Here is a 22,138-nt window from a genome sequence, read left to right as displayed (position 1 = left end):
AGTCTATCATTATATTAATTTTTAAATTTAAAATTATGAACTTATATATCTGCCTTTTCCCCTTTGTATTTGTTTGGACGACCCCACTGTCTGTACATTAAAATCCTGAAAATACTAAGCTTCAACATAAACATTTTCAACAAACTCACCAATGCAACTGCATTCAGTTTCCTCCTGATTTCCATCCACATTTACAAACATAAGTGGGGAAGATTTCATGATATGTTGAATAAAATCAAGCAACATCACAGAACTTGGCTGTGAATCTGATTTCTTAATCAGTTCCAAAGCAACTTGAAAAGCAAAAAAGAACACAATATTTAAATCAGCATTGCAATAAACCACTTTAACACTTTTGTTTTGGGAACCAAATGAGATGAGAAAGATTTCTCCTTATGATAAAGATTTATTTTAAATATATATAAAATACCATTATATGGTATTAAACCTTCCAAATTATTTATTGTGAGTATATTTTTTTTAAACCATGAAGATAATTTCATACATATTGTAAACCCTCTATGTGACTCCAAACTGCATGAAGTATAAATTACTCATTAAATATTATTAACCTCAAATGCATTAAAATTCAGTTAAAATTCCATCTAATACTTAACATTTCACCAGGTTTACAGTCTTGCTAAAGAAACAATGCTGAAAATTGATTCAAACCTCCAGAATATAAAAGGTTTGAAATTGTAAATTCAGTTAACTGAAGCAGAAAGTTTATCAAAACACTGAACATATGTATTGCTGCTCCATTGAAACAGGTATCTGAATCATATCAGATTTATTCAGACCCCTCAGGGAACCTCTCCAGTGTTAGTACAAGAAGGAAACTACCTGAGATTCAGACATTTCAATTCTGAAAGATACATAAATATTAAGAATTGCAAGTTATGTTACTCATGAACAGTTACATTACATGACACTCCTGCCTTTCAATGTTGTGAGCATTTGTATTCATACAACCTGCACTGCATTCACTCCCTCCTTCTCTGGGGGTGTGTGTGTATGGTTTATTTGCATAGGGAATTTCATATCCTAGTAGAAAATACTTCATCATGGACTTTATTAAAAAATAACTCATAAATGCTACTATATTCAAGTAGAACCTTGTTAAAAAGAGAGTGTTAACTTTTATTTCTGGCAGAAATTACTTAAAGTTTAAAGCAAACAATTTCAGATTATAGGAAAATAATGCTTACCAACATCTACATCTGTAAGAATTCTGTCAATGAACTGGCAAAGTATTTGTCTTGGTTTCTGCACAACTGTGTTGTATTCCTCTGGACTAGCACTAAAATTAAAAGAATGACATTGTGATGTTACCAATTTTAAAGTACAAACCAATTATTTGAAGTCTATCTTAACTTAAACACTGATATTTTTTTTTCTTCTAAAAGTCTTCAGAGATAAATACAAACTTATTTCCTAGTGTTGTGTAGAAGTTTGGGGCAGGGGGGGTTAGGGCTTGTTGTTTTGGTTTATTTTCTTGTTTAAGTGACCAGCCTGTGCCTCAGCAGTCAGTCTTACAGAATCACATCTTCAGTGTAATTGTCCCTCCGTACCAGCTCGCTGCCTACTGCAAAACAAAGCCACGGTGCTCGTGCTGCCATTGTAACTCCGGACAGAGCCCGGCTCCCGGTGAGCGCTCCCAGCACACGCAGCGCAGCCCCGGGCCGCTCCCGCAGGCCCTGCCAGCGCCACCCGGGAGGGAGACAGGACAGACCCCGGCAGGCGGCGGGAGAAGGCGCGGGCCCGGCCGCAGGACACCTCGCACACATCCTCCTCCCTCTGCCCGCCACAACGCCGGGCGCGCTTCCCCAGTGCAGCACGGCCCCGCACGCACACGCCCTGCACGGCGGCCGCCGGGCCCGTCCTACCCGGCGAGCTCCCGCAGCGCGGGGATCATGGAGGCCATGCCCAGGCCCTGCTCCGCCATGGTTCCGCTTTGAATCGGGCGGCGCGGCGCGGGGCGGGCCCGGCGGGACGGCGGCCGGCAGGGCCCAAACCTCCTCCCCCGGCGCCGCTCGGCTTTAACTGTTTAGTCCCGGCACACGGAGTGGCCGCGGCGGCTCCGGTCTCTGATGGCTCCCGCGGGCACCTCGCCGCCCCAGCGGGGCTCTGCTGCGCGGAACGGTGACACCCGGCGGGGGCCGAGCGCACCCCGCCGAGCATCGGCCGGTCCGGCAGCAGCACTGAGGGACTGCCCGGCACCGGCGGGCGCCTAGCGGAGTACGGGCAGGGGCTCCAGGGGATGAGAGAAAGAAGCGCCACAGTACTGAGAGTGGCTTAAGCGAGGAGGGAGAGCCCGTTCTGTGAGGAGCGGCAAGGAAGAAACTTCGGTGCCAAGGGAGCGCTCGGTGCCGCTCCCTCCCGGGCCGGCCGTGGCAGCGCTCCCCGCGCAGACGGGCGCACCTGGGTGTCAGGTGCGGGACAGCCCCGCCGGCCGCGGAGCCCGGCCCCGAGCGCCTGGCCCGCCCCCGCCCCACCATCGCCATCGCCCCGCCCGCCCGGGCCGGCCCCGCGGCAGCAGGTGGCGGCGGGACCGGCGGGGCGCTGGCACTGCGGGACGCGGCCGCGGGGCAGGCGGGCGGCGAGCGGGGGCCTCTCGGTGCTGCCGTGCGCCGTGTCCGGCGGGAGCGCGGCCGGGGGCGAGCGGCGAGCGGAGCCGGCGGGAGGGCGCGTTCGGCAGGTGAGCGGGCTCGGCGCTCCCGCACGCAGGTAGCGGTGAGCAGCGTGTGTAAGACATACGTTCTTCTTTTTTATCATTATTACTTTCTGAGCGCGTTGCTATACATTATGTTTCCTTTGCGAAACGTTTGTATGTGGAGTGCGGAAGGTGTCGATGAGAGCCCCGCAGGGACGCGCCCCGGGCGGTGCCGGCGCTGAGCGGAGCGTGTGGCCCCACCTGGGCAGCGAGTCCCGAAGGTTCAGGTGAAAACAGGCTCCAAACAGGGGCCATGGGCAGGCAGAGAGAGCGCGAGGGAAACACTGAACTCTGTGCTTTGTTTTTGTCACTAGGAGCTCCGGCTCTTTCTGCATTTGTTTATGAACTTTGCTTAGCGTTGTTTCTGGGTTGAAATAAAATCCTCTCGCAGGATAATTCTGTTGCCTGTTTCCACTGTGCTAGGACTGTGTCGCTTGCATGTGAAACAGCCCACGTGCGTTTCAATTACTTGAACCATTTCAGCTGAATGCTTTTGGGCATCTATTGCTAATATTTCATTCAAAGATGGGTATTTTTGCTCTGCAAAATATAAGCTTGTCAATTCAATAAAATTCCACTGGCCTTTTAAAGGTTGGTGAATTGGCAAGGGCCTAAAATACTTCAAGAAACTTTACAAAATATAACTGGGTTTTATCTTAGTTTGTTTTTCAGCATATATTGCAATGTTTTCTACCATCAGACTTTATAAAATGTTAGTCTTTCTAGAGTTATTTCTAGAGAGAAAGCATGAACCATGTAGCTATGTATGGTTTGATAAACAGAACTTTAATGGTTCAGGAAGACCAAGTACATCTGGTTTTTGTTATCAGTGTTATTTTGAACACAAAATTTTCTAGACCATTTCAATTTAAAGTATCTGTTATTGTGAAAACAATATTCTGATTGTAAATTTCCAAGACTGAAGTGACAGTCAGACTAAGAAAGGTGAAAACGGCACTGCTTGCCAATTTGATGTAGAGTTAAAACTCCCATGTCATCCCTGATGAACATAAGAGAAAGCAGGATACCATTGGTATATTAGGAAGCTAAAGAAGACTCTATTATCCTAAGAAATAAGCTAAATTTACTGAATCATAGGGTCGTTGTTTTTGCTGATAAAGCATAGGTGTGGCATATAAAGTGCTTAATTACAAAAAGTGCTTTTGCATGGAAGTCTCTGGAGTCAACAGTGAGATCATATTAATATAGATATTGTAGAAATGCTTTCATTTGTCACAGATAGAATGCTACATAAATATGTGGTGCAGCTTCTGTGAGCATTTACTGAGCACTTAATTCAGGCTATTTTCTTACTTGGAATAAGTACTTCTAACAATTCAATAAAGAGATCTCCTGTTCCTCAATCTTCACAGGGAATTTTTCTTCCCAGTTGCAAACCCCCATCTACTGATTCTCCACAGTACCATCAGATTTCCCTAGCTACCATGGTGTCAGAAGGCTCCACATGAGAGTGCCCATAACAACTTCATTGGGCTGTGAGGATGTAAGAAGTCTCACTCACACAAACTATTCTTTTATAGATCATCCAGGAAACAGCACCTGAAACACCTGGTCTCATTTCTTGCTTTTCTTAAGCACATGATAAGCATTTCCTTGTTTCTTTCTCATCTTGTTATGTTGCACTATTATGTCTGTTGGCCCCCAGGAGGACAAGCAGGCGTGTTGTCATGCATTTGAAGAGAGTGACTATCTTGCTAATGAAGATAATGTGTGCCTGGAGATCTTTCTTTTCTCTTCCTATGTGGCTGTTTCATATTGGTGAAAGGAATCTTAGATGAGCAGAGCCCAGCTTGCAGTACTTGGGACAGGAGAAGAAATTAATACAGATAGATACAACTAAGTGTCAGATACAGTGTATACAGCACTACCAAGATTTCTGCCAAAGCTGCTGTTACTTCTTTATTTTTTTTTCTGTTCTCTTCCTTACCTGAGCAGTCCTTTCACTGCATAGTCGCATGATTCTTCCACACTCAGGTCTCTTTCTTTCTTGGCTTTCATCATTTCTTTACCACATGCCTCTGTAGGTCATTGTACTAATTTTAAGACACTGGGGGACTTTGCATTGGACCAGCAGGTCTGAAAGCACAAGAGCATGTTAATTGCACTTTTATTCCCCCTGTTTAATTCTGAGGCATAATGACTGTTGTCGGGGCTCCTGCACTCTGTGGATGTCTGTGAGCTGTTCCCCCAGGAGGCTGCCATGACTGCAGCTCAATCTCAGCCGTCCTGCAGGCAGACAAAAGGAGCACATGGAAGTGTTCGGGTGTGTTCTTGGTGCCTCCAGGAGCGGGGAGCTGTCACCTTACAGGCTGATAGCGGTGGCGAGGGGAAATACAGCTGGGATGGTGCACGGGGGTCCCGGGAGCTGGACTGAGTATTGCACTCAGTACCAGGGTGTACTTCTGGCTCCTCATCTGCAGGGCTGCTGTGAGAACCAAGAGGCTGTGAGTGCTCCAAGTCACATTGCCCTGTGCAGCCATGCAAGAGCTTGTCACAGCAGGTGCCTGACCTTTGGACACACAGTGCTGCTCCTGTGCCCTGCAGGAACGTGGGTTTCAGCACTCGTGGCTTATATCTCTGCCTCTGTTGCTTAGTCAACTGGGCTGGAATGAAGTGGCACAGATTAAAATTATGTGTCACCCTGAATATTAGTCTGATGATTAAACAAAAAAGTAAAAAATGGAAATAGTAAATGGTGGTAAGGACAACAGGCAAGCCAGAAACCTGAAAACAGATTACGTACATCCAGCTAAGCAAAAACTAACAGGTATACAAGAGGGGAAAAAACGTGGGAAAGGGAAGCATATAACACTAAAATCTATTTGACTTCTAAATATAATCTTTGCAGGAAAAGGTTTATCAACCCACTTTCAGGGCTCTCTTGGCAGATGTTTCCTTAATAATAATAGTCCCTGGGGGGAAAAAAGGGCTGGATCCAGTATTTCCCACTTTCTTTCAATTAGTGCATTCATCCTGTCATCTCATTAATAATCAGTGTTATAATAGACTGATTAAAAACATTGTCATGTAGAAAAGCTGAAATATTAAGTCATATGTTATCAGCAAGATTATATTTATGTGAATGCCATTTCAAGTGTTTGTTTCTGTTTAAGATTCAGGACCTAGTTGTTTCTTTCAACCAGATGTTTTCTGATAGGTTCTCTTTCCCAAAATTTTTGTAGTTTGGAGTGTTTTTGTCTTGCTGATTTATCAAGCTCTTCTTGTGACTCCACATCTCTCCTTCTCCCATTGTGTTTGCACGTCCTACTGCTTCTCTTTGTACTAATTTATCACCTTATGACAAAGGGAAATTAAATTCTTTCTTTCATAGCTTAAAGGTAAGGCAATGCAAAGTAGTATGAAGTTTTAATTTTCCGTTGAGCTGATTATTTTACTTCTGCAATGTTTCTAGTTCTTCCAAGTTTGATTTATAAAGTCAACATATGTTTAATTTAAGCTAGTGAGGATTTCCTCCTCACTTTCCAGGTAATATGATGTATTCAATGTGAAATAACTGAATATAAAGATATATATCATTTTACTTATCAGCCAGTTAATTGTGGTTGAGTCTTTACTTGTATGGCGCAGAATATTTTTCACATCCCAAATTGCAAAATATGAGAACACATAAATTTAGATTTTATCACTAATTTCTGTTTTTATAAAAAGAGAATTAGTTATCATTTAAATTGTATCAGTAATTTTTTAAACTCTTTTTTAAGAGTTAGTTGTCATTTGCATAGAGTTCATATAGAGGTAACTACTTCACTAGTGCAAGGTCAATTGGACAAATTCTTCTAAAAGCTGATATCTTGTTCATCTTAGTCATTGACATTTATATATCTTTGATCTCTCAAAAAGTATTGCATTATTCTACTATTATCAGAGATTAAAAAAATAATTAAAACTAACTCCTTAAAATTTCCAGAATCTTTGACCATTCTGCTTGAAACTCAAAGCTCCCAATTGGCCTCTTTACCATGGGCAAGGTGGTTTCATCACCTCCTGCCAAAGCTGCTCTCAAGAGAAGCTTGGCAGCAACACAAGACTTGTTTTTTGTTATGCCAGAGCAAATCCCTACTTCTGGCACTCTTGTTGTGTTTGTTTTCATAAGGTGGCTTGCACCCTGAAATGGCAGCCCTTGTGCTGTGGGGAAGACAGCTACTGGGTCACCCAGACTGGGCTTTCTAAATTAAGTTCTGTCTGATAGACTGACTGCCCTGGGGAAAGTAGAAATTATGACATTTCTATAATAATAGATGCACATATTTTGGTTGCATTCCAAAATTTCTTCATGTTTTCCCTCCTGATTTTTTTTGGTGTGGTAAATCTATGGAACAGACTCTTCTCTCATGTAGTTTACTCTTTAAGATGGCATTTTGCTTTTTACTAAGTAAATTAAGATCTAGGCATTTAAACTCAATAGGATTAATCCATATCAGCCCTCCCCAATGAAAGAAGCATATGTTGGATGAGTGATTGACTCGAGTCTGTGTGCACTAAGAAGTGCTTCAATAAGATGTCACTTCAGTTGTGCTGCTTCCCACTGGACTCCTCACCCAGCAGCAGACAGACCAGCAATAGTAGGAAAGCTTGGGAAGGTAAGCATAGTACTGACTTGCTGAATGACAGTAACAGCACAATAAATATTTCTGTGTCATGTTTAAAATCTTAAAAACAGGGGATTAAATATAGGGTATTGTTTAATGGTCAAGAGCATTCATTTTGGAGACTTAGAAATATGAGGTTTTTTTCATTAATTGTCATCATGTAAAATGACAGTAAACAGTGGGACAGAGTTACTGAGTTTTTGTGAAGGTCAGTAGGAGTAGGATGATTCCTTTGGTGTAGACTTGTAGCTAACTTAAAATACAAAGCATATCAGTTAAAGTATTACATGAAATAAAATACTTATTGTATGTGATCTCTTCCAAAGACATTTTATCCTTATGAAAAAGCTGATTTACCAACAAAGTGATTAATATGTTGGTCATGGTCGATCATCTTATCATCAAAGAGTCACTTTTTGGTTATGTACTTCATTTGCCAAATATGTGAAAATCTGCTCTCAAAGTCTGAACAAGTGTTATGACTTAGGAGTGGTGTAAGAAATATGAGTGTTTTCCTCTGAAAGTGTCACAGTTTGGAAAGGCTTTGGGCTGTAATTGGGCAGCTTTGGAATGCTGCAGCATGCACTGCAGGCTGTGGAAGCAAACAATTGTCACTTTATCGTGGCACATCTTAAAATGGCTAACACAAAACAAATGCACATAGATTATATTTAAGAATACTCAGTGTTTAAACAAAGAGGCTCATTACAAAGGTGATCCAGCTTACAGTATTTCCTGTGTTGTAAGTATCATTCCTTATAGTTAGTACATGCTAGATAACTGTATAATTGTATCTTTCTCACCTTAGATGACTTTAGGTAATTAATTTTAAAGCACCAAATAATTTTTTAAACTATATATATTTTTTTTTGTAAAAGTTTTTATTAATCTAACATTATTTTCTAAGATGAGTTTTTTCATTATACTTATAAAAAGGAAACCAAAATTCTAATTAACAAATATAATGAACACTTTTATGCTTTGTTTTCCAGCAATTAAATAAAATGTTAGATTTTAATTGTTTCAGTAGAAATGCTTGGATATATCTTTTGTTGAGATTCTTTTTTTAAACTTATGATTTTGTTGCATAATTACAACATATTATTTAAATGCTTAGGGGTGTCTGTTCATATTGTGAGCTCAAACTATCAAAAAAGAAATTATTTAAAGCCAAGGTTTTGATAGGTTTAATTTTTTAAATTTTGATTTCTGATGTTTGCATAAAAGATGGCAGTTTTCATCAAAGCATCAGAAATAGTTTTCATTAAAGAATATGAAGTTATCTCCTAATCATTGGAATCCTAAGGCTGAGATTTTGAATAATATAGGACAAAAAAATTTGCTCAGGAATTTTGTTCTTTTTCATCTACAAACTATGATTAAAAATGACAGTTGGCAACAACAACTGTAGATGTTTTATTCTGGCCTAATTATTAAGAACTACAGTACCAGCAAATGAGCTTCCTGTTTGCCCCAGATAGTCTTCTAGTTTAGAAGGTACAAACAATACTCTATTTAGCTTTAGTTACTCAGATGTACTAATGTGCTCCTTTTATCCTCAGCACTTGGACAAACATAGCTCCTTAAAGCTATGAGCAAGCAAACAGGTGGCACTTGGGCATCTGTGGGCTCTGCAGAGACTGGCTTTGAAATGCTGCCAGTTGCTTTTGCCATGTATTGTGGTGGACCCTCCTTTTCCCCCTAGCTGGACCAATGAAAAAAGAAACCCAAAAATAACCTATGAATTTTCCATGACAGAAAATCCTGCCTTGCTTGCAGTATAGTAGCTGATCAGTCTAATCTAATAATCTTTTGAACCATGTGGAGCTGAAGAAGGCATTAGTGGGTGTCAGAAGGCCATACTGCCATCTGATAATTAATGAAAATGGAAAATATTCTGGCACCATGCATGTATTCGGTACTATTTTATAATTGCAATTAGCCAGAGTATGAAGAATATGTGGCTGTAAATTCAACTGCTAAGAGCAGAATGAATGCATTTCTATTGTTACTCTTAATGATATTCACGTGATTAACTTCTGGGGTGACCTTAAAACTAAGTTCATTAGTAAGAGTTAGCCTGTGTCTCCCTGCTGGAGTTTTGCTATTTGTAGCAAGCTGAGGTTTCCTACCTCAGCTACCAAAGAACAGGCACAGGGCAGGATAAAGGCAGTTTTGTGGAGTGTTGCAGTTGTGTTGTTTTGTCCTCTTCTGCCTGTCAGGCTGTTTGTTTACCGAGAGCTTCCTTCATGGTTCTGCTCTTTCAGTTACATGCTAACTAAATGTTATCTTCATGCTCAGAGAAGAGAAACATGGTTCAGAATGCTCTAGTTGGCTTAAGAAAAAGATCCTTTTCTGAAGTTATGAATGCCATAGAAGGCTAAAGCCTCTTCCTCAGCAAAGAATAGGGAGTACAGTATGTCCTGCCCCTCAAGTGGCACTGAACCTGGAAGAAACAGAGGCTTGCGACAAATACTGACAGCCTTGCAAAAGATCAGTGACATTGTAACAGATTAAATAGTCGAAGGTGAGTACACTTTGATTGGAGTGGACAGAATGCAAAATCCAGCAAAGTCTCAAAAACTATGAAGCTCATAACTTGTGAAATTGCAATTTGGCACAGTTTGTGGAGTTGAGAAAATGCACAAGAATCTAATTCTAAAATTTCAAGTCTTTCCAGTTACTGGAAAGCAGGGCTTAAAAAGTTAATCTGATAATAATAGGAAGTATTTGGAAACAGAAGACAGGTATTATTCCATATTTTGTGGTGTTTTTAGTTGTTTAGGGTCTGATTTGTGGGGAGTTTTTTGGAAAAGTTATTTTTGTAATCCAGACTATTACTTCTTATTAGCTTTTCTGTTTAGTAAATAACTAGTAGTGCTATAGTTTATTAAGGAAGTAAAAGATTAATTAAAGCACTAACTCCTACCTACAAATCTTATTTGCGAATACTGGGATACCCAAAAAGTCCTACTGTCAAATGAGGGTTCTATTAACACATCATGAGTTTTGAGGATGGGTTTTTTTATTGATACAGGTATTTCAATAAGAATTTCAGAAAGTTTTCCAACTGAAATTCCCCTTAAAAATAATGCAGCTTATATTTGTCATTACACTTGCATGCTAACAAAAGCTGCATGTTCCTAAACCTAGACAGAGAAAGAAAGAGATTAAGTATCATTTGCTGGTGTGTCTTTTAACTCTCTCTTTTGCTGTTGTAAACTTGATATGTAATGTCAGCCTAGGCACAAAAGAGTGACTTGAGGATGGAGTTCCTGAATGAACTTGCTTTTAGTAGTGTAACCTTTCCATTTATATTTTAGTGTAGTTTGCTCTAATGAAATGTCACAGACACATCAAGTTTGGACCTTAAAAATAGTTCTGTTCTTCAGAGCAGTTACAGGTAATCAAAAGAGTTTTGTAAGTAAACTGTTTACTAGTTTCTCATCGAATTTTCTCTATTATTGGTACTCTTTCCTTCTAATGTGTATTTGCATGCTAAAACTGCTATGATGCTTTGACCTTTGTAGGAATTAATTTTGCCACAATTCCTGTGTTTAGCTGATGTAGTTTTTATTCAGCCTGTATTTTTTCCTTGCTTTTGGTGTCAGCATCTGAGGTAGCAGCTTCCAGTGTTAATTGGAAAGCATGATCCTTACCAACTGTGGCCCTCCAGAGACAGGGCATTTTCCTGGTCACTTTGTGGAAGCATTCAGAAGTGATGCACAAGCAAAGATACATGGAGACAAGGTCAGTGAGGCAAGGGAAGCCTTTGGAGCAGGAAGAGCATGAAAGGTGCTTGGTGGGGGCTTGAGCAAGTTCTCCAGGAAGGAAGGTCTAGCACAGTGCTCTACCTGGGAGCCAAATGATGAGTCACCATGGGACATAGGTTTCAGTATGATAAACTGATTTTTGGAGAGTATCAAATGACCTATCCAGAAGGCAAATGATATTGATGGTGAGAATATATAAGAATATGTCAGATAAATGGAACAATACATTATATTGGTTGAACTTTTTCTGTTCAAGACTCAGTCAAATGCTTCCTGGACCAATGTAAACATTTTGATGTTTACACATGTAAAGAAGTCTCTTCTACTAATTCACCTTAATTCTAACTTCCTTGCTAATTAGTTTGAATATAGTTCTGCAATCATGGATTGCTTAAATACACTGCCATGTGTGAAGTGGAAAAGCAAGAGTTTTGCTTCAGAACAGTGCCCGTAAATGTTTAATTTATGCTCAAAACTCCAGGTACAGATTCTTGGATATAAAGATGAGGTGGTGGGGTTGATTCACTTATGTTAGCATTATTTTTGTGGGTTATAGTGGGTTGTTTAAGTAGTGTTCTTGAGCTGTCTAAGAAAAACATATTAATGACTTATGGGAATTAAGTTTTTCATTGGAAATACACAATACCAGAAACACACAATCAGATTAAAATGGATCTCTCAAATCAAACAGCAAGAATGGGCAGCAAGTTTTATACCAGGACTTGTGCATTTCCTTTGTAAGCACTAGTTTTAACTGTGTCAGTAAAAGGTAAAAAATATTCTAGATTCTGGACAATAAGGTGAAGCAAAGCAACCCTAAAATGACTCACACCGGGAAGGTTATAACCACACCCACAAGGGTCACAAGTATTACAATTCTAGTGGTTTCTACAAATGTACATTTTCCAATAGGCTTGAAGAGACACTTGTTATAGAATTTGCTCAACAAATGGAAAGTCTTCTGTGTGATCTCCTGTCTCCCAAGGGAATTTCCCCGTCCTACTTCTGACATTGTTTTTGCCCATTGTTTCTGTCTTTGTGTTGCAGTTGTGTCATTAACAGCATGTGGACTTTATTGCTGAATGCAATACTTCCTTATTGAAAAATCAGAATAGTAGTATATCTATGACATTGAGTGTAATGAACTGTGGTACTGAGAGTGTTTGAGTGTTTACACTAACACTTGTGTTTCTTCCATGGTGGCACCAAACAAGAACTGCTTCTATCTCTCTCACAAGGAAATTGCAATTGCATTACACTTACTTGTTTCCCAAGGTTTTCATTACTTTATTTAACGCATAATTATTAGAGATTCTGAAAATCAGCAAATCCAACTGATTCCAGTTGAAGCTGTTGGAATACAACTGAAAAACATGTTCTTAATAACCACAGTGCCCTTGCTGTGGTAATGAGGAAGATGTCCTGTACCTGAATATCAAGGTAACTTATCTCCCTTAGGCCAGCTGTAAGGCTTGATAGGATGTTCCAGAGCTGAACTGCTTTAGGTTGGCTTCCATGCTTCTGATGCTATCCAGGCACTTCAACTTGTGTTTCCAAGCTATTTGCCTACCAAATCATAGGTCAAATCTCTTAAAAAAAACCCAACCTAACAGCACCATCCTTTTCTACTGTAGAATGTAGTAATTCTATTCTTATTTATTCTATTTAATAAGCTGCCTGTATTCACAATGAATTCTGAAAACACTTTTTAGTGGAAACAGTCTTATTAGTGGATAGTTGGTATGTTTATGTTAAAGATTAAGTCCTTATGCCTTTTGTGTTATTTTTCTTGATTAAATATTTGTGTTGTTGAGGAATGAAAACCATGAAAGATGTTGAGACAGCATAAAAGATAATTAAGATTTATATGGCTAGAGTATATTCAGGTTCTTCCTACACTTCCATTTTCCTTATGTCAGTATTTCTGACATAATTTGGATGCCATCTACATGCTGTTATTGAACTTTCAGCAAGCTAAAGGCTGTTCATAATAAAAATGAGAGCAAGTGCCACTTCAGCAGATTTGCTGTATCAAACTTTTACTTTGGCTCAGAGTTTTTTGAATCTAATCATGTTAAAAATCCTGTAGGGAAACTTTATTTTTGTGTCCCTTAATTTGCTGTTCTATTCTGGCACACACTTATTATATTGTATTGTATACTTTGATTCTGTACTCTGTGATTTATTGGGAAGGTAATATATTTAAATTACATAAAATATGAAGGTTGTTAAGATATACTGACTTTTGACATTTCATCATGGAAAACATAAATCTTGTCTCAAAAGTAGAATGATTATGCTTCAAATTAAGGGGTATGTTGTTTTTGTAGAAAGTCTCATCTTGTGTTTTGAAAAACAGAATTGTTGTGTCTTATCAAGAGATCTGTAAGAAAAATCTTGTTTCTATTTTTTCTAATACTGATTTTCCTGGTGTTTTCAAGTCCTAAAGAAAAGCTACTTGTTGCATGGAAACAGCTTTGTTTATGTATTTGCCTGGAAATGGTTTGCTCTCAGGTAGGGAGCCCTGGACACACAGTATTACAGAAATAAAAAATGTAACTCCTTTGCTGTTCTGTTACTTGCAGAAGTGATCTAACCATAACTAGTGTTAAGAATGACAGTATTCATAAACTTCAGTAAATATATTTATAATGTAGTGACTTGTGTGCACAGCTCTGCAGGGCTGGTGGTATTGACTTACATCACCTCAATGTCCCAGTTTCACAGAGAATGTTTCAATTTGCTCTTGATGACAGTACTCACAACTCTGTGGTGGAAGTAGATGAAGCTTGTAGAAATCTCTAAAAAATAACTAATTAACCAAAGCAAGATGGATCACATGTGGCCTGAGATAATCCATTTTGGTAAATTCAACCCAAAATGTTGGTATAGCTGGACTGTAAACAGGTTAGGTTTGCAGAACGTTTCATGAAAGCTTCTTCCATGAACTCAGCCTGCAACAGCTCTTTCTCAAAATTACTTGCTTACAAGTGCATAGGTAAGGTTTCTGTTGATATATTTTATTTGGAGTGCTGAATGCAACAGCACAAAGCACAGGCAGTTTGAGATCCTCTTGAATGATGCATGCAAAGGAAACTGCATGAAACTGATACTGTCGATAAATTTGCATGGCTGTTCTGTGCACTCAGCAGCCAAATGAAGCTGGAAGCATTTTGTTTGGATGAAAAAGTATCTTTCTGAATTAAGCTTTTATCTGCCCTATAAGAGAGTTGCTCTTAATCCTCACCTGAGCATCATGAAATTGTTCTGTACTTATACCACAGTAAGTGAACTCGAAGCAGACCCACAACCAGTCTAATAATTAGATATCTCTGCTTGTTTTACTGCTTATTCATGAGTCATCCAGGTTTATCATAAAAGTATAGAGGAAATGTTGATTCTGTTACTGACCAGAGTTACTGCACTATGTTGGATAAATTCCTATGGAGTAATTAATTTCAGTGCACATCTACTCCTCCCTTCATGAGATACATATTTTGTGGACACAAAATTTATCACAGTGGCTGGTTTGATAGGCTTCCTTTAGCAAAGGTCAGTTTTGGGCAAAGTTAAAAATGCTGTTTTTCAGTCTTAAATTGTACCTTTTCCACTTTGTAATGCCATTCATAAAAGACTGAGGAAAATTCCATGGATTATTGGTTTATATGTTGAATATTGGTTTATATATTTCTTCATTGTTATCCTCTAACTTCTAGTAATTAAACACTTTCAATCATTATAAATATATCCAGTCATGTTTATAAGCCAGGCTGAGAAACATAATCTGAGTGCTCCAGGGTTGTGAAGCTTCAGATTGGCTGTATCATATTGGAAGAACTGTGCTCTTCCTAATCCTCTGCTAATAACTGTAATTGATACAATAATTATACCCTGTCTTTTCTTTCAAAAATTAGCCATGTGCTTGTGATACCTTTATTGATACATATGCACACACACAGGTATATATATGTGTATAGCTAATTACTTTGTCCTTTTGGTGTTCTCCTGCTTCTAAGATTGACTAGCATTGTCTTTACTGCATTTGGAGTGGATCTATTTTTTATCATTTTTCTTTATAAAGCCCAGTGCTCATCAGTCTACAGGTCTGTTAGATTAGTTTGTTCTGAACTAATTAGAGAGCCATACCTGGGATACTGTGTCCAGTTTTGATTCCTGCCACAGAGAAAGATGCTGAGGGGGTCCAGAGAAGGGCCACAAAGATTATCAGAGGACTGGAAGATGCCATAGGAGGAAAGACTGAGAAAACTGGATTTGTTTGGCCTTGAGAAAATAAGTTTTAAGGGAGATCTTATCACCAAGTTCCAGTATTTGAATTGTGGTTACTTGCTTTTAAAGGAAATCATATGGAAAAGAGGAAGGGTGATATCTATAGATTGCTCCTGGGGACATTCCAATTGGTCACAAGACAATTTTCCCAAAGAGCAACAGTTAGCCATTGGTATAACCTCCCCATGGTAGTGGTGCATTCCCCAACATTGGACACTTCTAAGATTTGGCTGGGCAGGCTGCTGGCCCATCTTCTAGAGAGTGCTTTTGCCAAGAATAGTTGGACTGGCTGGTTCTTGTGGTGCCTCCCAACCTGCCATTCTGTGATTCCGTGTTCCACAATCAAGGCTTCTTTCACCTTGGATACCTTACAGTGCATTTCTTTCCTAATCATGTTTCCAGCAGCCTTACCAGTGATACAGGAAAGATAAGCTATCTTTCTGTATCCTATACCAGGACAAACAGCAATAATAATAAAATTATAAAGTCACTGAGCTCTAACGATTAGTCATTTTGTCATAATAATTGATACTTACCACAATAAGATAAAAACTTAATCTGTATTAAATTAGGAGAAGGTAATCTCCACACCTGTTTTATTACAGACCACCAGTGCAACACCTAAAACAATTTCTCCTTTGACGTTATTGAAGGATTGATTCAGTTTTTTCCCATTAAAATCGATGGCAGGTTCAAAGCCAAATAAGAGGAGGAGAATTTTTATGTTTTGTAATTATAGATGGTACATGGTAATAACCAGCTGGTTGTTGACATAAAAGCACAACCTGGATATGCAAATGATGCTCACTTGGCTGTAATTAGAGACAACAGCTTTAAGAATGATGCAGCAATAGGCAGTATTGCAGCAGGGATGGAGGAGGTGTGTCCTTGATGCAGACAAAAAGAACAGCAACAAAAGAAAATAAGCTCTCGAGTCAGCATTCTGAACTCCATTGTCACTGCAGTAGCAGCTGCGTGTGGAAATGAGGCAAATAGAATTTGAAATGAAGAACTGGAAAAGAAATTACCACTTGCCTGCATGGATGGAGACAACTATTGGGCCTGATTGCCAATTAACTGTTCTGTTTTTTCTGACAGCTTTGATAACAGGTCAAAAATGTGGCAGGAGCTGCTCTTTGACCTGCTCACTTCATCCTTTGCGGTTGCTCAGCCACAGATGCTCCTCTGCACACAAAGAAATACCACAATGGTACCAACTGTAGTTTGTATCTCTTACCTTGGATGTCGATGATTTCCAGCAGAGTCCAGTGAATTGTCTTTAGATTGAAAAAGCCTTCCATGCATAGAAAGCAGACTAGGACCAGGTAAATATTGTCAGGTCACATGAAGCATATTTTCAAGGACTGAAAAGAGAATCAAGGGTACCTCATCAGCATAAAAACAGTTTGTGCCTGCCCTGACCTGAAGTGGCAGGAAATGGTTTAATGTAGGCAGAGACTACAGAAAATTTAAATGTCATGAACACCCTCAGGATTCAGAGAAATGTTCTCTGTAAATGAATATACCTTTCAACAGGTAGTCATAGTCCAAGACACAGGTACCTCTGGAGGCTAAATCTTGTCAGAATTGCCTATTCCCTGAGTCATCTTGGGTGGTGATGAGCCTGGGTGTGCAAGGTATTTATTAGAAGGTAGAAGGTCCCTGTTTGTGGACTGGAATTGTCTGAAATGTCTGACTAGTTAAGGTGTTGTCTCTGAATGTTTGACCTCTGGCTCTCCTGAATTCCTGAACCATGCTTGCAGCACTTCTGCCATTTAATTGACCAGATAATTTACCCTGTAGGGATATCATAGGCTATTAAAGGCTGTCTCTTTAGAGCAGTTATTAGCTTTATTTTTCTGCTTCATTCAAGAACAGATGTTTCTACTGTGTAACTGAAATAATCAACATCTTTGGAAATCAAAGATTGCTATTTTATGAAATAGAGTATGACAGAAAATCTGAATTATTAATCATAAAAGGGCAGGGCTGAAGCTAATTGCATGCAACTTTGCAGAAATTGATAAGATCTGAGTCATGATAAAAGCATGAATGGTGCCAGCAAAAATGCTGTTGTCTTTTATACTTGCTTAGCTAAATATTTCGCTTAGGCTTTGTCATGCCATTTCTGTATTTCAGAGGAGTATAATCTGTTAGCTTTTTGGATTTTAGAGGGTTTTTTTAGATTTGGAGCCCATAAAATTTCCTTGGTAATTTGCATTTAAATGAATTTTTATCATCAATTTTCTCCACAGTTCATTATTTCTTTAATTACCACATCAGGTTCCCAGTGAAGGTACTTGCACTTCCAGAAACACCTGTGTGAAGGGTTATTTTTTTCTGAATATATATTTTAGCCTTTTTTTTCTTTTGAGTATGGAGACTGGTACATGCTGTTAGTAAGCTTAGCAAAATGGGTAAGAAGGATTTTAGTACTTAAATAAGATCTAGTGACATGAAGGAAAAAGACTTAACTTGCCACCCACACTCAAGGCCATATCCTGTGTGACCCACAGGAGCAGTCCCAGTGAAGACACAGAAAATATTAACTCAAGTAAAGTAGACAAGATCTATTTAAAACAACCCACTGTTGTTTAAGAACTCTGTTAAAATAGCATAGTGGAAGAAAAATTTTCCACAAAATCTGGGAAACAAAGGTACAGTGTTTCCTAAGGGCATCCTGCATGATTTATGGTAAAACCAATTGTTGAATTCAGATTTCCTCTTGTTGAGTCTTGTTCAGTGGAAAACAGTCCTGTTCTGCTGGTATGCATGATTTTTGGAGAAGGAGCAACTGCATATAGCAGATCTGAATATATTTATTGCGAGCTTGGTCTTTGCAGGAATATATTTTTTCCTGCTCTAAAGCAAAAGCACTAAACCATAAGGAAAACTTGGGCAAATTTAGAACAACTTTGATGGGAATATTTATGTGAGGTGGATTTTTTGCCACTTTTGGCTTATAAAGTAAAAGCAAAGATGAAACTTGGACATTGAGGACAGCTACAACCCCACCTGTAGTGCCCTGTGCTCTATCTCTTTCTCCAGCCAGGTGCTGCTCAGAGCTTAGAGCAGGCAGGGTTGTGTTGTCCCAGTCTTGCCTTGTGTGTGCCAGGGGCACTGCACAGTGGAAAATGGCAAATACAAACATAAACTTGTGTGCTGAGACAACTGCATGTGACTTCTTTACAAAGCTGCACTAACTACCAATAAACCTGAATCATCCTGTTGTAGTAAAGCTTTGACTACAGGCAAAGTCTTTCATAGGAGTTTATCAACCCTTGTGAAGGTGCCTTCAGTTTTGTTCAGCTTTTCCAAGGAGATCAGTAGAGAAAGATTGACAGTGAGACTCCAGTCTTTGCTCAGTGAAAGCCTTATATGTGTCTGGAATTACAGCCTGCCTTTTATCTTCCCTGTTTATTATTTTTAGATATTAGCAATTGAGGACAACAATTCTGCTGTCTGAAGATGGAGAACAACATTACTACTATATCTCGTGAAGAGCTTGAAGAGCTACGAGAAGCATTTGGCAAAATAGGTATGCTTTAAATAAGGGAATCATAAAGATGCCATTAACACTGCAAAACTGGTCAGGATTTATGGAAGCAATCTTTATGGACCACTTGGTTTTGATAGGACTGTGTTTTCCCTCTGTATTGCCAGTAATATCTAAAAAAATGTAAAAAGAATGTTTACATAGAGCCCCTTACTTTCACTAAAACTATGTGTGTTAATATCTTTCTACTTCAGCACTGAAAACAGAAACATTTTCTTGCAGGGTGGTTGAATTTTTTGTGTTATTATATCTGTTACATAATGGGTCTCAAAAGTCAGATTTTTTAACTCCTTAATTCTGAAAGACATTTAAACTTTAGGTGTTGTATATTTTCATGTTAGATTACTGACACTTGGTTTTTCCTTTACTTGCATGCTTTGGTGAACTAATAATTTCATTTACTCAATCAGATTTTATGTTTTAAGTAAACTAAAGTTGGAGATTTTTTTATCTTTTGTAGCTAGCCGATGTTAATAAATAACTACAGTTTTGTATGCTTGACAGGATGTTTACAGATTAATCAGAGCACACAGAAAGTGTAAGAAATTATATAGCAACTAATAATTTTTTTCAGATTGCACTGCTGTTGTGAATGTTCATATCTGCTTTATTTCTTATTTACTGCAGTTCTGAGGGGTGATGTGTAACTGTGGAGCTCAGGAAATCAAACAACCATGATTGTAATCAGTCATGACAGGGGGAACAGGGTCATTTTAGGCAAGAAGTCTTAAATTTTAGGAGTCTTTACTTGGTAAAGAATTGGGAAGCTGTATGTTAGAGATTTGGAAGACCATGAGTAGTATGCAGAAGTGAAGAGGGAATTATTCTGCCAATACAGGTATCATGTGATGCCTAGTAGAGAGTCAGGAAGATTAAAATGAAAAGAACCAACTTCATGATAAATAATAGAACAATGAACCCATTGACTCAGGATGTTGTTGAGACCAAACAAAGAGTAGAAATTCTAAAGGGAGTAAGATACAACCATGGAAGATAATTAATGAATTGCTGTTAAACAATTATCAGGACATCTATAGCTCAAGTAGCTTACATCCTGCAGGTGCTGGAATGACACACCAAGGAGAAGAGCACTACATACCCATATCAGTCTACTGAGAAATGTTAGCATAGATAGAGACTCACTGGTGTTGTCTGACAGCTTTTCTATAAGTTTGGTTTTTACCACCTGTAATCCTTCTTTCTCTCCATTCTCCACCTACATATTTCCATATTTCTTCTTTAAGAATTGTCTGCACTGCTCCTACTCACCAAAAAGCATTTTTTTCCTTATGCTTTCTGTAAAACATAAAAGTTAAGCATCATTAGGTTTTTTGTTTGTTTTTTTTTCCCACATTTCTAATGTCTTTATGGATAAAGTGCTTGCAGCTACATTGGTAAACTGAGAGAAGGCATTTATTTAACTCTCAGCTTGTCATCATGGAAACTTACCCTCAGTGAAAGATGAACCTAGAGAAATAAAATAGCTGGTAATCTGAGTGAGCTCATGAGCATGTCCTCTGCTGGTTAGACCATCCCTGTTATTATGTGTGGTCTTACATGTCTGCAGGCCAGTGAATGAACTAATGCATATACAGACATCAAGTTTGTGTATTGATTTGTGAACTTTTGATTGTATCAAAACCACAAAATTATTTTTTTTTACTCTGTGTTTTTAGCCTTTTGTCTGCAATGAAATATGGCTGCCTTATGAAGCTGTACAGAAGCTACATAGTGTAGTATGGGTTACAAGAAATTACTGTATAGCAATTAATTATGGCTGGAGATGAAAGCATGTTTCTCTGCTTGTCATTCTGTAATGAGAGGCACTCATACCCTCTGGTATTATTGACTGAGTTCTGATATTAGACACAATATGAAGAAATGTTTTTAACTAGTAAATGAGAAATAAACTCCAAAAGTGGGAGCACCTTGGCAAGTTAGAAAAGTGGCAGCATCATCTGCTTCTGTTTGTGATTCATTATGATATTCTCTTAAATTTCTTACAAATATATCATTCATTGATCTGGGAAAATACTATTAACTAACATTTTTCAGGAGCTTTAATATGATCAGAAAAGTCATTGAAAATTGTTGTCAAACATGGAAAATATTAGCATTAAATATATAAAACTGTGGACATTTATCCAGCTTTACTTACGCAGGATATTATTTCTTTTGGACTTGAATTTGATTTGGCTTCATTTATACTGTGTATGAACTACAGATTTTTTTGCTTTTAAAAGTACTTCTCTTCATTATGTAGCCAAGGCACAGGTAAGGCTATTTTACTGGGCATTCTGCTCAAATTATGCTTGTATAATTACGTATATATGTATATATATGGAATTATGCATAGATTTTAAAAAATAGGAACAGGTAATCCAGTTGATTCATTTATGTGTTACTTTGGATAAAAACATGGATGTGTAAAATGATTCTTTGTTGCACTAGGATGCATTCAAGACAGCCTTCTGCAAAGACATTGGCCAAAGGTGAAAGTACAAAGGGTATTTTTGATTGTTTCTGTTTTGCTGCATTCTTCATTGTGAATAACACAAATTATACTCAATTAATTTCTTTCCACAATTTCAAACCACTTTTTGAAAAAAAAAGCATTCTGGTACTTTGCTGTACATAAACATTCCTGCCATGTGGCCTTGGGAGCTGAGTGTAAGTGAAGGTGGCAGCTCAAATTGCTCCCAACAGAACCAGTTAATAGATTAAGGAAGGTCACCTTTAATAAACAGATACAGATCATCCCAGACTTGTTCTTCAGGTAAGCCAAACCACATCAAAAGTTTTAAAGAAAAGAAAATGTGCTAGGATAAGAAATAAAATGCAGTTAGGCAAAGGTCTTGTGGAAGTAGTTTTTCTTGTGGTAATGTGGTCTTCTAAGAACAACATTCATCAGATTTGAGCTTCCTGATTGCAAATGGCTTAATATTGCAGTAAGCATATATCAATTCATGTTCCTTTGACTTGAAGGTTTATAGATAATTTTGTTGGGAGTCTAAAAAGAAAAAGAAAATCTTGAACTTCACTATTTGCGAATTTGCTATCTAGTTATATCTATGCTCTGGGATTATAAAATAGTTCCAGGGAAGGGATATAACATGATGGCACAGGTCCCAGACAGTTGTGCCACAAGCATTCCTTCATACTTATATATCAGAGAAAG

General features: G+C 38.6%; 2 protein-coding genes across 9 annotated transcripts in view; one reads left to right on the top strand and one right to left on the bottom strand.

The window, feature by feature from the left end:
* ATR (ATR checkpoint kinase) overlaps window positions 1–1,983 on the bottom strand; it is a 38,149-nt gene extending 36,166 nt beyond the window's left edge. For both annotated transcript variants that reach the window (XM_079314716.1, XM_079314717.1), the window contains exons 1-3: window positions 1,887–1,983; window positions 1,209–1,300; window positions 150–293 (exon numbers count right to left, since the gene is read on the bottom strand). In XM_079314716.1, coding sequence (XP_079170842.1) covers window positions 150–293; window positions 1,209–1,300; window positions 1,887–1,945 — 295 coding nt within the window. In that variant the 5' untranslated portion in view covers window positions 1,946–1,983. The remainder of the gene's footprint in view (window positions 1–149; window positions 294–1,208; window positions 1,301–1,886) is intronic.
* Window positions 1,984–2,494: 511 nt separating this feature from the next.
* PLS1 (plastin 1) overlaps window positions 2,495–22,138 on the top strand; it is a 38,512-nt gene continuing 18,868 nt past the window's right edge. The window contains exons 1-3 of one of the 7 annotated variants that reach the window (XM_079314706.1): window positions 2,558–2,646; window positions 2,685–2,698; window positions 18,835–18,942. In XM_079314706.1, coding sequence (XP_079170832.1) covers window positions 18,873–18,942 — 70 coding nt within the window. In that variant the 5' untranslated portion in view covers window positions 2,558–2,646; window positions 2,685–2,698; window positions 18,835–18,872. Of the gene's footprint in view, window positions 2,747–7,166; window positions 7,336–9,577; window positions 9,872–10,727; window positions 10,748–18,834; window positions 18,943–22,138 lie in introns of those variants that run through there. The other 6 variants (XM_079314703.1, XM_079314707.1, XM_079314704.1 and 3 more) reach the window with 6 other exon arrangements.

Source organism: Erithacus rubecula (assembly GCF_903797595.1).
Source record: "Erithacus rubecula genome assembly, chromosome: 11".
NCBI lineage: Eukaryota > Metazoa > Chordata > Aves > Passeriformes > Muscicapidae > Erithacus > Erithacus rubecula.
This window is presented reverse-complemented; position numbering and strand designations above follow the sequence as displayed.